Source organism: Thunnus thynnus, chromosome 3 (genome assembly GCF_963924715.1).
Source record: "Thunnus thynnus chromosome 3, fThuThy2.1, whole genome shotgun sequence".
NCBI lineage: Eukaryota > Metazoa > Chordata > Actinopteri > Scombriformes > Scombridae > Thunnus > Thunnus thynnus.
The window spans coordinates 35751096-35767037 of NC_089519.1; the positions used below are offsets into that span (position 1 = coordinate 35751096).

At 38.3% G+C, this 15942-nt stretch overlaps 2 protein-coding genes across 2 annotated transcripts in view; one reads left to right on the forward strand and one right to left on the reverse strand.

Moving 5' to 3' along the window:
* LOC137180289 (E3 ubiquitin-protein ligase TRIM39-like) overlaps positions 1-15942 on the reverse strand; it is a 159194-nt gene that overhangs the window by 123729 nt on the left and 19523 nt on the right. The window lies entirely within an intron of this gene.
* Positions 112-13468, forward strand: LOC137180286 (malate dehydrogenase, cytoplasmic-like). Its single transcript, XM_067585593.1, has 9 exons — positions 112-267; positions 2194-2292; positions 3192-3288; positions 6439-6614; positions 8655-8777; positions 9895-10071; positions 10202-10315; positions 12601-12690; positions 12999-13468. Exons 1-9 carry the CDS (start codon positions 265-267, stop codon positions 13119-13121), a joined length of 1002 nt encoding a protein of 333 aa, XP_067441694.1. The 5' UTR covers positions 112-264; the 3' UTR covers positions 13122-13468.

Below are 15942 nucleotides of genomic sequence, written 5' to 3' on the forward strand. Positions count from 1 at the left end.
CTTTTCAGAAAATCTTCGGCTATATGCGGAGCGGGTGGGCGCGGTTTTCAGCAGAACGGTGCATTATGGGAGATTGTGTTTCCTATCACGAGTATGCTGGGTCATAAAAGCATAAAAAAAACTACAATTCCCGCAGTGAGTGCGGGACGAGCCGCCTGACGTTGCAGTACAAGGGTAGAGGTGACCCCTCCGCTCCGTCTAGTCCGTCTGAGAGCAGGGAGAACAGGCTGCATCGACCCGAAACACCTCCAACCGCTGGACAAAATGGTAAGATGGACCACAAGCTGCTCTTTATCCGCTGCAGATAAAACGAAACCTAGCAGTCGTCTTCTTTTTAAAGGCGAGCCGGCATGCTAAACGATGCATTTTGACATTGAAAACAGGGCGGCAGCGTTCATTATTTCATTTTAGATTTAGTCAATGTGATTTTAAAGTTCTTCTTTAACGGGTTTTATTCTTGAAGCTTAGATTTATGGGGTCAAGGGCAAAGCTGACAAACGCGGTTTGTGGCGCAGACCGGAGACGAAAACCTGCAGATATAAGAGCAGCTTTTGCGTCAGAAAGTGCACGTTTGTTTCCGCTGTTTGACACTTTTTCGATCCTCTGTACGTTCATTCATCTGCCTCCATTTTAATCAGAGCAGACTGTGGCGTGACGTCAGCGGCATCGGCCCATTTTTTTTCTTTTTTTAAATTTTTTTTTTTTTATCAACAAACATTCAAGTAAACAATCTCAGCACATACAAATCAGATTTATAAAATGACAAAAAATGCATATAAAGAATATAAAATGGAAATATTATAAGATAATTACATAAAAACAGGCTGCAAATTTATTATTTTTTGTCCTGACGAGTGAATGTTAAACTTTTATCAGCTACTCGATAGATTACCAGTGTTTTTTTTTTGGCTAAAGATGCACCAATCTGACTTTTTTCAGTCCTGATATCAATACCTGGGCTTTGGATATCGATCAATACCCGTATTAATAAATAAGCTCTATGCCTCACTGTATGGAAGAGACTGTGATCTTTCTTTAATGTGTAATGACTTAAACATAACTTTCCTAACTTTGTAAAAACAAAATGTAACAAATAAATACATAGATTTATTGAATGTTTATTTATTAAAATGATGGTATCTGATACCAGATTGGCTCATCATCATTGATACCTGATCCAGCTATTTGGTTCCATATCAGACCGATATCTGATATTAGTATTGGTATCAGTGCGTTTCTATTTTTGGCTGTTGAGTGAAGCAAATCTATCAGCCGCTTGGATATTTTACCAGCATTTGGCTGCTAGTTGGAGCTAAATGTATTCCCTGTATAGAAGTAAAAACAGGACTAAACATTCCCATAAATATAAACATATTCAATCAGACATTTCAGGGAAAAAAGTTCCATAATGTTTAAATAACTATATATAACTATACAACTATAATCTTAGTTGTTTAATAAAAGCAGGATAACCAGTCATGACAGGAGCTTCCTCAGTTTGAAACCCTGATCATAAATCTGCCGACTCAACACTTTCTTGTTTGCGAAACAGTTTATAAAATATCAAAAGCTTTATTCAGCTAATTCTAACCCTTATAAATAAATCTCAATTTAATACACACAGATCTGCTGTTTTTCATTTATTTTTTTTGGACTTTTGTTGCATTAGTCATCACATCTGTTGTATTCATAATGTTTTTTAATATCTTATATGTGAGCCGTTAATTACAGTCATTACTTTTGACTTTTTTGCTTCTTTGTTTTTGTATTTTGCGGCATTTTAATTCCACTTTAGGATGAATAAAGTATTTATAAAGTAAAGTTAAACTTAATAGCTTGGTTTATATGGAAGGTAGATCTTCTAAATAGCAATAATCAAAGCTGAATGTTAGTTAAAGTTTATCTGCTGCTTGATGAATTGGTGGATTTTATTGTAGTTTGTCAGATGTCACGTGTAACCTGGTCTGTATGAGGGAGGTTCTGCTGCTGGTGAGTCCTCTAACGAAGCGACGGAGCCTCAACGCGAGGACTCCCGTCTGTTAACGATGAGCTTCACAATGTGTGTCCTTGATCCGACCAGTCCAGACCCAACAATGCTGGTTACTGCCGCTTCGTTTCCTCCCGCCGTTATTTATCTAGGTCATTGAAGTGTTTGAATCACAGTTTTCTCTCTCTCACCCCCTCCTCATCCAGGCTGAACCAATCCGTGTTGTGGTGACCGGCGCCGCTGGTCAGATCGCCTACTCCCTGCTGTACAGCATCGCTAAGGGAGATGTGTTCGGGAAGGACCAGGTGAGTTCTGCTTACATAACCTGCAGCAGCCCCCCCCCCCCCCCCCCCCCCCCCCCCCCGAAGCAGATGGCTGTGCAGGGCTGTTATATAACGGAGGCACCATGAATAATACATGACGGAGATGCTGGAAGTCAATCAGAGCTGCTCATGTAGAGAGAAACTCAGTCTAAGTAGTAAAGTCGAGCTGAATTCTGCACATTTTCAGGGTTTTTTTGCATTAATTTGACTGGTCAGGATAATAGTTTACAGCTTGAATGTTTCAAACTACAAGAAACTTGATTCTGAGACTTGAGCAACCTTGAAAAGAAGCAGATCCAGACCTGATCCCTGACCAGCTTATCATAGTTTATAAAGATGCAGCACAGTGAGAATAGAAACCAGAGATTTTTTTTACAGAGTTACATTTCTTCTTTTATTTTGTTTCTTTCTCCACTTCTGTCCGTTTTCACTCCCTCGTCTCGCACGATTAGATAAAGTTTAAACATTTCTAGCAGCTTTCCCGACATTCATATAAATCCTGGAAACGTTTTTAACTTGTAGCATAGCGTTAAATATGCGGAAAAGTTCTGCTTCATCATCAGTCTATAAGATATTGAATTAAAAGAATGTAGCTAAAAGAAATCAGTGAGCGAATGTCTGAAACGAGCTCAAAACTTCCGTTGTGATGCGTTCATGAAGATTTGATATAAAATCAAAGAGTTTTATAAGACAGATGTGGAGATGATTGATCACCGTGTTGGAGGTTTAGAAGACTTTAAAATGTGACATTTATTAATTTTACAGACTTTTACTGAGTTAAATGAGTTTGAATGACCTTGAAAGTCATTGAAAGGTCCTTGTATTGACTGTTTATTAAAGCACTTCCTGTAAATGATTTGTTTTGATCTCGTTTTTTTCAGCCAATCATCTTGGTCCTGCTGGACATCCCCCCCATGCTGCCGGTGCTGGACGGCGTCGTCATGGAGCTGCAGGACTGCGCCCTCCCGCTGCTGAGGGGTGAGCCGCCGCCGCTCTGTGTGCGTGTGTGTGCGCGTGCGCGTGTGTGTGTGTGTGTGTGTGTGTGTGTGTGTGTTAATCACTTTAATTTTCTGTTCAAAGAAGTTTCCACTCAGCCCCAAAGGAAGGAAGTGATGTCATGTCTCTGATGTGGGTCATCAATAAATATTGATCAGATCAGACTGTAATTAGAGCGACGCTCCAGTTTGTCGTGTGATGACGGATTAAAACATGGAGATGAAACTTCAGAGAATAATAACCCAGTTGAAGCTGAACAAACATGAACCTGCGAATCCGTCAGATCAGGAAACACATCCGTGAATTTGTTCGTCGTTGAGAAACTGAGGAAATATTCTTAGAACAGAAGAGTAATATGACTTTATATTTAAGCTTTTTAATTCCAATATTAAGATTTTCAGACTTAAATACTCAATATTCTCATCAGGGTTAAAAAAACTAAACATGTCTGCAACTTTTTATAGTCATGGACTATTTAGAAGTGGGGAACTCTGGGAAATAAAGACAGCTGTCAATGAGAAACAAAAAAAATGTAAACAAACATAAAATGTGCAAAATGATAAACTATGTCAGGTCTTCCAGCCTTTGTTCAGTGGATCAGTGTGTTGTGTGGATGTTCCAGAGTAAAAATATGTTTCTTTTGAATTTTTTGAAACACAAGTTTTCAGTTAATTCTGTTAATTTTCATTGTTTTGAGGTGGAGGCAGAAAGTCTAGAGACAGATACGTCATCTGCACAACCTGATACCAGTAAAGTGAGAAAACGTGTGTTTGGTTATTTGGGTGAAGTGAGCCTTTTAATTCTAAGAGTCTCATGATGATCTGAATACTAACTATTATTTTCATTATTGATTAACATGTTGACCAAAAAAATATTCAGTTAAACAACAAGAAACCAGAAAATATTCACATTTAAGAAGCTGGAATCAGATTTTTAGCCTTTTTTTCTGAAAAAATGACCCAAAACGATCAATTAATCATCAAAATAGCTGCCGATTAATTGTGTGTCGATCATTTAATCGTTGCAGCTGCTCCAGATGCTTTTCTTTGTCTTTATTTGACTTGTAATCAGCCTTCAGAGACTCAGATGAGCTGAAACGTTGGTGCAGCTTCGTCCCATCTGAAGAACATTCCAGCAGCACCAACACCCACACTGTTTGTGTGTTATTGTCCTTCGTAACCTCCTCTCTGCTGCTGCTGCTGCTGCTGCTGCTGTGAGGAGGAGGAGGAGGAGGAGGAGGAGGAGGAGGAGGAAGGAAGGAGGGTCTGAAACAAGGCTTCTGATTGGCTGGTTATTGAGGCCTCGTAGTAGCCAATCAGAGCGGTGTGGCGGGACAACAATGAACCCTGACTGAAGTCCAGACTGATAGCAGCAGCCGAGTTTACTTGTAACCAGCAGACAACAAACGCATCTTATCATGTCATCATCATCATCATCACCATCACCATCATCATCGTCGTGGTCGTCAGCAGCTTTTTATCTGGAAGACAAACTCGCTTTGTTCTGAAACAACCTGATATGTCAGGTGGAAAAATTTCAATCAGAAGAAATTTACCTTCGTGTTGTTGTGCAATCAATCAAAAAACTATCACAAGAGTTCAATAATCATAAATAATATAAAATAAATCGATTAACTGGCTGGTTGCCAACTATTTTGATATAATTGTTCTTTAAAAAATGTCCAGTTTCTCTGATTCCAGCTTCTTAATTGTGAATATTTTCTGCTTTATTATAATAAACTGAAGATCTTTGAGTTGTGAAATGTTGGTCGAGACAATTTGAGGACGACGTCTTTTGCTTTGTGACGTTTTATAGACCAAACAACTAATCGATTAATCCAGAAAATAACAGATCAGTCGATATTAAAAAATAATCATCAGTTGCAGCCTTAATAAAATAGAAATATATATTGCAAAATATATTCTGAAGTTAAGAGCTGATGGTGGAGGAAAGAATTTAAAAAAGACCAGCTGAAAAGTGGAAAAAACAGGAAGTCCTGTAAACATGTACGGAGGGTCGAGGTGCACAAACGCTGTTGTTTAAAGAAATCGGTGCAACTTATCAGCTTATCAATATGTTCCTTTAGAAGAGAGCAGATAAGATATCCTCCAGTTCAAAAGGCTGCTGGTGAATCAGAGTAAATGATTATTAAACTAATAATAAGATTTTTCTTTGTACAGTTTAAAGATTGACAGACTTCACCTTCCGTATAAAAACCACCAACGAGACTGAAGAGTTAAAATCTGCTGCAACTAATAATCAATACAAATGATCGTTTCTTTTCTTCATTATCTGTAATATATAGACATGTTTTTCATTTTCAGCTTCACAAGAACTTTGACAAAATAAAACAAAGTTTAAAATCAGTGAAGTTTTATTTAAATCAGTAAATATCAGTTCAAATAATTTGTTAATAAGACTCTAAATCTGAACAAACTATGTACTTTGCAAGCTATTAAATTAATCTCAGACTATTTTGATAATCAATTAATCGATTGGAGTCATTTTTTTAAAGAAAAAAACATCTAAATTCTCTGATTTCAGCTTCTTAAATATGAATATTTGCTGTTTTCTTTAGTCTGTGACAGTAAACTGAATGTCTTAAACGACCAAACAACTAATCAATTAATTGATAATTAACAGATTAATCACTAATGAACATAATTGTTAGTTGCAGCCTTAATGTTCTACTATATATGATCAGAGCTGCAACTAATGATTATTTTCACTATTGATTAATCTGATGATAATTTTCTTGATTAATTGATTAGTTGTTTTGTCTGTTTATAATTTCCCAGCGTCTTTAAACGTCTCATTTTGTCCAAACAGTCTAAAACTCATCACACACGAGAAGCTGAAAGTTGTGAACTTTATCAGCATATTTGCGTCAAAAATGATTAAAACGAGAAAGATTGACAGACTTCACCCTCCGTATAAAAACCACTAATGAGACTGTTGATTAAAACGATGATTAAATGATCAGAAAAGTTGCAACTAATCGCTGCAGCTCTAAATGTGACTTCATGTTGTTGTTGATTTGTTTGTTTTCTAACTTTTAACATTAACGCTGTGAGTTAACATCTCTGATGATATAATGTAAATAACCCCCCCTCCCCCCCTTTCCCCCCGCAGAGGTCATCCCCACTGACAAGGTGGAGGTCGGCTTCAAGGACATCGACGCCGCCATCTTGGTGGGCTCCATGCCCAGGAAGGAGGGCATGGAGAGGAAGGACCTGCTGAAGGCCAACGTGGCCATCTTCAAGACGCAGGGAGCCGCCCTGGACAAGTACGCCAAGAAGACCGTCAAGGTGACTCTTCAGTCTTTAATTTAACTCATTTATTGATTTTATTTATTTATTGAGTGGGCCAAAATCTGATCAGAACAGGCTTAAATTCAGGGACTCGCTGTGTTTTTCGTTCTCCAGGACTCTGAGTTGTTTTTGTTGGACGTTTGGTGGGTGGAAAGACATTCTTTAGCTGACTGCTGCAGTCTATCAACACCAGGAAATGAAAGTGCTGACGCAGCTTCTCCTAACAAAACTTTTTTCCTGCAACAAAGCAGAAAGTTTCACCGCTGTCACGTTAAAGTCTCACAGCAGCTTCACGTCTCTGTAAAGCTCAAATATGGAAAAGTACGGCAGCTAAAGGGATCAAAGTTCCTCCCTGTGTGTGTACTGTACCGTGCAGGTCTAACAGCAGCAGCAGGAGGGGCCCCTAATGACCCCTAATGACCCAAAGTCCCTCCATGAGACCCGACGTCAGCGTGACGAAACAGGTTCAGTCTCTACAACAGAGGCCGAAGATCAAAACCTCACATGCAGAGACTCATGTTGGACCCTGTGAAGTCTTTAAAGTCATGAAAACAGATTTTAATGCACATTTGAAGAAAAATACATTTAGAAATAAACACTCGATCTGAAATTTACTGATAAAACAGTCAAAATGAAACTCTTTACTCGCTCAGATCGTGTTTGAAATGGATCAAATCCTGCAAATAAAACTATTTATTTTTCCATCAAAATAATAATAAGTTTATTTAGTTTAGCACCTTTCACAAAATGAAATTCACAAAGTGCTTCACAGGAATAAGAGTTGAAAATAAGACCATAAAAACATACATAGTGAAGAAACACATGAACTAATTACACATCACACACACCAATCAGACGACTCAAAAGCCAATTTAAACAGACGAGTCTTCAATAGTTATTTAAAAGCTTTTACAGAGACTGTTGACCGTATTTGTACAGGAAGAGAGTTAGTGTTCAGCGGCGAGCGAGGGACATCCAGCAGGTCCTGGTTGGATGAACCTGAGTGACCTCCTGGTGACGTAGGGATGGATAAGATCCACGCTGGGCTCTATATGTTATAACAAGAACCTTAAAATGAATCCTAAACAGATGAGCAACCAGTGCAAAGAACTTAAAATAGTAGAGATGTGAGTCGTCCTGCTGGTGAACAGCGTTGCAGCAGCATTTTGGACCGTTTGAGACAAGTGAAGGTGGAATTACAATAGTAGAGAATTGAAACGTCAAGAAGAAATAAAGAAAACACAACAGACATGAATCTTCTGTCTTGTCTGTGGAAGCCGACGAATCCCTAAAACATCAGTTCGTCCTTCATCAGTGAAAAGAAGAAGAGCAGCAGCAGCGAGGACGTTTTATCTGCAGATAAACTGTATTTATGTGCCTGTTTCACTAGTTCTCGGCTTTCTTGAATCAACACTGTAGAAAACATCTCAAAATGCATCAATGTTGTTTTTTATTGCTGAAAGTTTAACAGACTTCAGATTAGTAAAACACATTTTCACTTTTATCTTGTTGCATTTTCATTAATTTCCCATGATAATTCTCTCAGCACAGAGAAAATAAAACCTTCAGTTGAAGGTTAAAAATCTTTTTGTTTCAACATGGATTTCACCAAAAAAAGCTGCACAGCCGATAAAATGATCCTTCAGGCTTCAAAACGTCAGATTTCAGCAGTGAAAAGTATTTTTTTTTTCTGGAGTTTATGTGAAAACAAATGAAGAAAAGAGACTAATAATACTAATACAACAGCTCTGCCATGAATTCTCCTTTTATGACGCTTATACATTTACAGTTTATGTTGACAGAAAGGTGATAATTCTACTTTATGGTTATTATTGAGGTCATACTGGGTGGTGATGGTGGTTTATACTGGAAAGTGTTCTTAATATTGTATGAGAGCTGTTGTATTGGGTTGATAATAAAGAGCCTGGTCAGTGTGTTCAGTGTTATCATTAATGTTTCGACCTGTGTGACTTGATGATGAAGCAGAGACACTTGTGAGTCTGATGAAGGTGTTTTTGGTTTTTTTCGTCCCGTCAGGTTCTGGTTGTCGGAAACCCGGCGAACACCAACTGTCTGATCGCCTCCAAGTCCGCTCCATCCATCCCCAAAGAGAACTTCTCCTGCCTGACCCGACTGGACCACAACCGAGCCTGCTCCCAGGTGCACACACTCGTTTGTTCCTCTATACATGTGAACAAGTGAAGGCTCTTTATCAATCAGACATATCGTCGGTGTCTTTTACATTAATGTACATAATGACAGAGCTGCAATAGAAAGGAAGAAGCTTTTTATTCCTTCACAGGCTGCATCACTGATGGATTTTTAAACATATTTTGACTTAAAACCTTATTTAACATGTCTTCCATGAAATATGTTTGCATCAGTTTCATCATTCCACATTAACAGGGAGCGAATTCAGCTGCATATTTTAATATTTTCACACAGTACATAAGAAGAATGACAGGATGTTAAACTGGGAGTCTCATTCAATTCCCATTAGTTCACTGTATGTATGTAAAGAGTTTTGCTGGATATTCATTTATTCATCCATGCAGATGTTACGAAAATGTAAAATCTAAAGAGAATGAGAGCTGCTCATGTTATTACTGTGGGTTTTTAACCGTTTTTATCGCGGTCGCATTGTGAGGGGAAAATAGTTTTTATAGACTGATCTCACGTGAGACGTCTCTATGGTTTAATTCTATTTTCTTGCATAAGAGATGAAGATTGTTATAAGAAATGTAGTAGTTATTTTAAAAGAGGCAGAACAAGCTGTTTATTTCTCTCTCTGTTACTTGTTTGGCCTCTGCTGCGGCTTTTAACTTAATCTGACAGCGTGTAATTATGTCGTGTTGAAAGAGTTACAGAAATGTTGCCCCAGTGGCTCCGTCTCTGTTCCAGACACAACACCAACATGTTATTTTTATGTTAAGAGATGAAAATATAAGAACTGATGTCAGACCTTGAGACTGAGTGTCTGTATCTGAGAATTTACTGAAGACTTAAATTAAAAACAAAAAGCAAAAGAACAGATTTTTAAGCATTTTAAACACTTTTTAGAAGCATAAATATGGAAAAAAATGTGATTCTGTTTTCAATTTTCTGTAAAAATCCGTAAGAGCTGAATGAGTCATTAGAAAGGACTTGTGTTTTTATCTGCATTTATAATTTTTACATAGAGATTTGATTGTTGCATCATTCCAGTAAGTGTTTATTTTACACATAATTAGAATAAGTACTTAATGACTCTGCTGTCGTCTCCGTCTCTCTCCTGCAGGTGGCGATGCGCTGCGGTGTGTCCTCCGACAAAGTGAAGAACGTCATCATCTGGGGGAACCACTCCTCCACCCAGTACCCCGACGTCCACCACGCCAAGGTCAACCTCAGCGGCAGCGAGGTGGGCGCCTACGACTGCATCAAGGACGACGCCTGGCTCAGAGGAGAGTTCATCTCGGTGAGCGCTGCCCGCTTCTCGTCTGATCTGGGTTTTTTGTTTTTAAGCTAATGGATCATTTATGCTGTCTAGATCTCTCTGCTTGTTTTCCTTGAGGTTCTTTTCAAACCTCTTCGTCTTCCTCCTGCAGACCGTGCAGCTGCGCGGCGCCGCCGTCATCAAGGCCAGGAAGCTGTCCAGTGCCATGTCTGCCGCCAAGGCCATCTGCGACCACATGAGGGACATCTGGTTCGGCACCAAGGAGGTCAGTATGGACAGAGAGGAACACCTGGAAAAGTCTTTAAATTTAAACAATGATCTCCAGGACTGAGTTGCAGCAGCTGTTCATAAATGCATCACTGAGTTTGTGCATAAAATCCTTCCTGACTTCTTAGCAACCACTAGCTAGGTCACATCATTAACACTTTAGAAATGTCTCAGTAAACATGTAAGTAATGTGTAAAACAAGAAGAAGTGACTGTAGCATCTCAAACTGTAACATAACTTCCAAAAATAATAAATTTTAGGAGCCAAGAGATAAGATAAAGTTAGCTGCCAATCCTTAGTGAATGTAGGTGTTTTATTTCTATCTGTATACGTGGAGAAATATGTGTTTTATAATGAGTGATGCTAAGCTAATCAGAGTTATTCTATAATATAGTCTGACATAATTGGCATAATGTTTTGTACTTTGAGGTTTAGTGTGTTTTTTCCCTGAGATGTAAAGTGTCGTGTCAGACATGTCGACCATATTTCATATTACCTTTTACTCTTCAATCTAAAAGGCTCAAATATTAGCCAACGTTAGCTTTGTCAGTCAGGCAACAGTCACACCTGCTGTGTAAATATTTAGTAACAGCTCATCTCTCTGTGTGGTTCAACTGGTTTTAATTTAGTGATGCCTAAATCTGCAATTAATTCAATGTTTTCACACTGACTCTCCAACTGCAACACGTCTGCTGACACTTCAACTCCTTTCATAGATTCTGTATATAAAGTAGTGTAAACTAGCTCCACCTCCAGCAGCTACAACAGTAACATGCTGCTCTAACACTGATGCTTCACTATTAGTATCACTATTTCACTTCGTATGACGCTTCAACTGATATCAGCTTTCAGTTTTTAGACTTGAACAGATACTTCAACCTTCTTTCATCACTACCGCTTCAACTCCTTTTAGCACGTTCTGATCATTCAGCTTCAACTCAGGCGTTCAATTTAACATCATTCAGCGCTTACACATAAACTCAAACTCTTACAATATTGCTCCACGCCATCTCATATGTACTGTATTTTCTCTAATAACGGTCGGGGGGTGTGGTCGACACGAACAAATACAGGCCGGGGAGGGAAAAAACAAGGATGGATTGAGGTCGTATTCAGACCAAATCAGGTGTTGCTGCGCACCTCTGCAGGGTTGTGTGGTGGTGTGCGGGGGGGGTGGGGGTGTGTTTATTTGTGCTCTAGAAAGTAACTGCTGTGAAACAATTAGATATTGTTTTTATCGATCTGATTCACTTCTTTCTTACCAGCTCCAGGTCTTCATTCACTCTCTAGCTCCCTCTCTCTCTTTTTCCCTCGTCTTTTTTTAAAGTGAGTTGAGAAACCGACAGCAAAGCCTAACTTTACTTTTAACGTTATCAAATGAAAAGAAACGTCCGCCCCCCTCCTCTTCATGTCTGTTATAATGTGACTGTGGTTTGTAGTAATGTACAAGTGCCACAAGATGGCGGTAGCTATAATTGAAGTAGCATATAGGACCTGTGCAAGTGTCAGTAACTAAATTTTCCACCAATGCCACAACTCTGTAGAGAGCGAACATGGCACCAACCAGACGGAAGTTTGACGTCAAATTCAAAGAGAGTTTTGCAATATGCGGAGGAAAATTAAGGAGCGAAAGCTGCAAGACATTTTGACACTGACCCGAAAAGAATCAGATACTGTAAAAAACTGAAGCGTGAGCTGCTGTTAGCTGACAAGAGGAGAGCACGGCTAGCCGGAGGTGGGAGGAAGAAAGTTAGCGTGGAGCTAACATTAGAGAGACAGCTGATTGATATTTGATATTTGACTGTGCTGTTAACTGGCTATTAATGTTTATATCCAGCGTAACGTTACCTCAGATTTGTTTAGTTTTTAACTGACACTGGGCATATTTCCCCTCCCGTACTTGACCGGTCATACTTCACACAAGTTATATTGAAATGTTTGTGTAATGTTTCACAATAAAAGTCGGGAAATTAAGGCTTTTAATTTTATTAATAGCATAATGCAGTAACAAAAATTTAACAGAGCAAACGGAAGCAGATCAGAAAACAGGGAGGCTTCGTACTAAAATATGAGCAAATACACTTATCAAATAGAGGGAATTAGGAATAAAGGCCTCTCTCTAATATAAGCCTGGTACCCTCTGCAGTTGAGGTAAATAAAGGCCCCGGCCACTATTAGAGAAAATACGGTATGTATTAGTGGAGATGTTTAAGGTGTTTTTGTGTTGTTTTTTAAAATTTTTTTATACACATGTTGACGTCTTTTTATGCTTCCTGTCAACAGGGCGAGTTCATCTCTATGGGTGTTTACGCTGCCGGAAACACCTACGGCATCCCAGAGGACCTCATCTACTCCTTCCCTATTCAGATCAAGGTGAGTCTATCCAATCAGCAGCCAGAACAGAATGATGAACAACCTGCATGTTTTATAACGCTGTACTTTGAAAAGACGGGCATGTGCAACTGATGGATGGATGTATTTGTTGTTTACGGTTTTACTGTGATTTTATACTGTAAAATAATCTAAAATCCTTTTTGCTCATGTTAATGGAAGATCTCAGAGAGGAAAGAGGATTTTTTCGTGTTTATAATGTGAAGAGAGAACGTGACGCGATTCTGTGACGAGCGTATTTGAAGCATTTTCAGATATAACCTGTCCCTCTGTCGTCCCCCCCCCTTCAGAACAAGACCTGGAAAATGGTTGACGGACTCCCCATCAACGACTTCTCTCGGGCCAAGATGGACGCCACAGCGGCCGAGCTGGTGGAGGAGCGAGACACTGCCCTGGACTTCCTGTCCCAGTGACTGGTGCCCCCTACTGGCCAACAGCAGCACTTAGATCCCCCGAAGACCGGCTGCTCGCGGCTGTGAAGGCGAAGCCCTCCACTCTTGTAACCGTCCCAACTGGCGTCTGTGTTACCTCCTCTGTGTGTGTGTGTGTCTCTCGGTGTGATTGTGTGTGTGTGTGTGTGAGTGTGTGTGTGTCATCAGGCCACCTCTTCAGGTTTTTTTAGAAAACCTGTTTAATGATCACAACCTGGCCTCCTGAGAGAATGTCTCTGTCGGTAGACGATAACACGCACTAGCTGTCCAGAAACTGTAACGGAACATGATATCACCAATAAAACCACAACAAAAATGACAGACCAAAACCAAGTCTCTTTGATTTTTATTATTATTTAGTCTCATTAAAGTCTGCTGGTCAAATAGTCATCACAGATGTGCTTTTTTACAGTGAAAATTACAGTCAAAAACTTGGTGTGATACAGTAAGAATTGCATGTTTTCATTCAGTGTTATAATGTGAAATGTGAAAGAATATACAGTAGATATGACAAAAAGGGCAAATAAGTGAGTAAACGTAAAAATGAAATAGTAAAATACAAACTTTTTGTTGATCTGTAAATGTAAAAAACTGACAGATTTCTCAGCTCTACATTTTCCAGTTTCTAAAATTTCCGTCGGAAACTCCTTAAACTTATTCTTTTTTTTTTGTTATTATTTTTATTATTATTGCAAGACAAAAGACAAAACCAACAGAACACCACAAGGAAGACAAAAACAAAGGCTAGAAGACCCATTAAACATTTTGTCAGGGAACAAAAGAACAAGTCTCATTAAAGTCTGCTCGTCAGATAGTCATCGTGTTTTTTTACAGTGAAAATTACAGTCAAAAACTTGATGAGATACAGTATGAAATGCATGTTTTTATTCAGTGTTATGTTATCATGTAATTATTTTATTTTTAATATTATTATTATTATTATTATTATTGCAAGACTAAAGACAAAACACTGACAGAACACCAAGAGGAAGACAAAAACAAAGGATAGAAGACGATTAAACATTTTGTCAGGGAACAAAAGAACAAGGTGATGTTAGTTGTTGCGTCATGTGTTGACATGATGTTAGTGTATGTGTGCATGTGTATATATGTGTTTGTATCTGTTGAACATAAATGGATGAACACAAATAAACAAGTTTGTAGGGTGGATGTGTGAAAGGGGGTGAACTAAGGGAAAGCAAAAAAAACCTAAATAAATGTATATTTATACTAATCCTGCTATTGTAGGACCACCGATGCTACTACTAGACCACTACTAATGATAATAGGCAAGGTAAGTTTATTTGTGTAGCACATTTCAACAACAAGGCAATTCAAAATGCTTTACATAAACAGAATATAAAAGCAACACAAGTAAAAAGACGTATAAAAACAAGTAAAAAGTGTTAAATTTGGAAATAAAAGGAAGCTAAAAGGGAATAAGACAGATAAAGCAAGAAAATAAAAGTTACAGTGCAGTGCAAAATATTAACCCTCAAATTTGGTAAAAGGCAAACAGAAAAGTCTTCAGCTGTGATAATAACAACAATAATAATAATAATAATAATAATAATAATAATAATAACAATCAAGTCGGGCATCAGGGAGCTCCAGAGTGGGTCAACAGAATTATTGTTTCCTTTTGTAATTACTAGCATGAATTTTTACTTTTTTGCCATTACTACTGTTTTTTCTATATATATCTATACATTATTATAACATAACTAGTGTTTATTTTAAGTGATGTCGGTCCAGCTTTGGGTCAACCCCCCCAGACCCTTATAGGAGGGAGCTGATACATCATGGTCTTTATCTTTCACCAAACTGCTCCCACACCCTGAGGAGGAGACCTGAACCATCAGAGTTCCCCAGATGACGCTCCAGCCACCAGTGATAAGACAGAGCACTCCTTCAACAGTATCCAATATCCTCAGTGGCAAAAAAAGATAAGATTAAACAAAACAAACACAAGGCAATATAAAAAAGACAAAAAGGATTATAAAATGTAAAATAAAATAGAAGATAAACATGAGATAAAATGGAATAAAGCAGAATAAACAAAAGATATTACAGAGCATTTAGAGATTGAAGTAAATCGCCAAAAACTTTTGATTCTGGGATAAAACAGCAGGTGACAGTATTTCATCATTCAGGTCTGTTATATCAACAGAGAAATCTGGATCATCAGTGTCAGATTAATCATAATCATCATAGAAACCCATCAGAAAACTAATAAAGACTGATTTCTATCAGACTGATTTCTATCAGGCTTTATTCTATCTACATGTACTGTATATTATGTGATTTCCATCATGTCCTCCAGTGAATCATTTGAACCACAAGGGGGCAGCAAAGACCTGAACTGAACATGAATGGTCACCTAATTGATCCTCATTCATTCATCCAGTTATTTATTCATAATTTCAGGGGCTTTATTAGAAGCTACATTTCTAAACTCTTATGTTTATCTCCCCACATTTGGAGAAGTGACTATAACAGACGACTATATCCTCCATAATATTAACTGTGAATTTGCACCACCAAACTATAATACCAACTATGGTCGGTCCTGTGTTAGAACTAGTTGTCTTATAAGCAACTTCCACATCTCTGCTGGCCTCCATCCAGGAACTACAGATGGAAATGCTAAATAAATATAAAATGAAATAAATAAATTGAGGGTCTCTGTCTTAAAATCTAGTTTTAGTACCTATATCTATGTATATATTTTTCAATATATGTTGTTCTCCTTTGATGTAAAAGCTTAATTTGGCCTGCAGAGTAATAACCAGCTGTGGAAGAA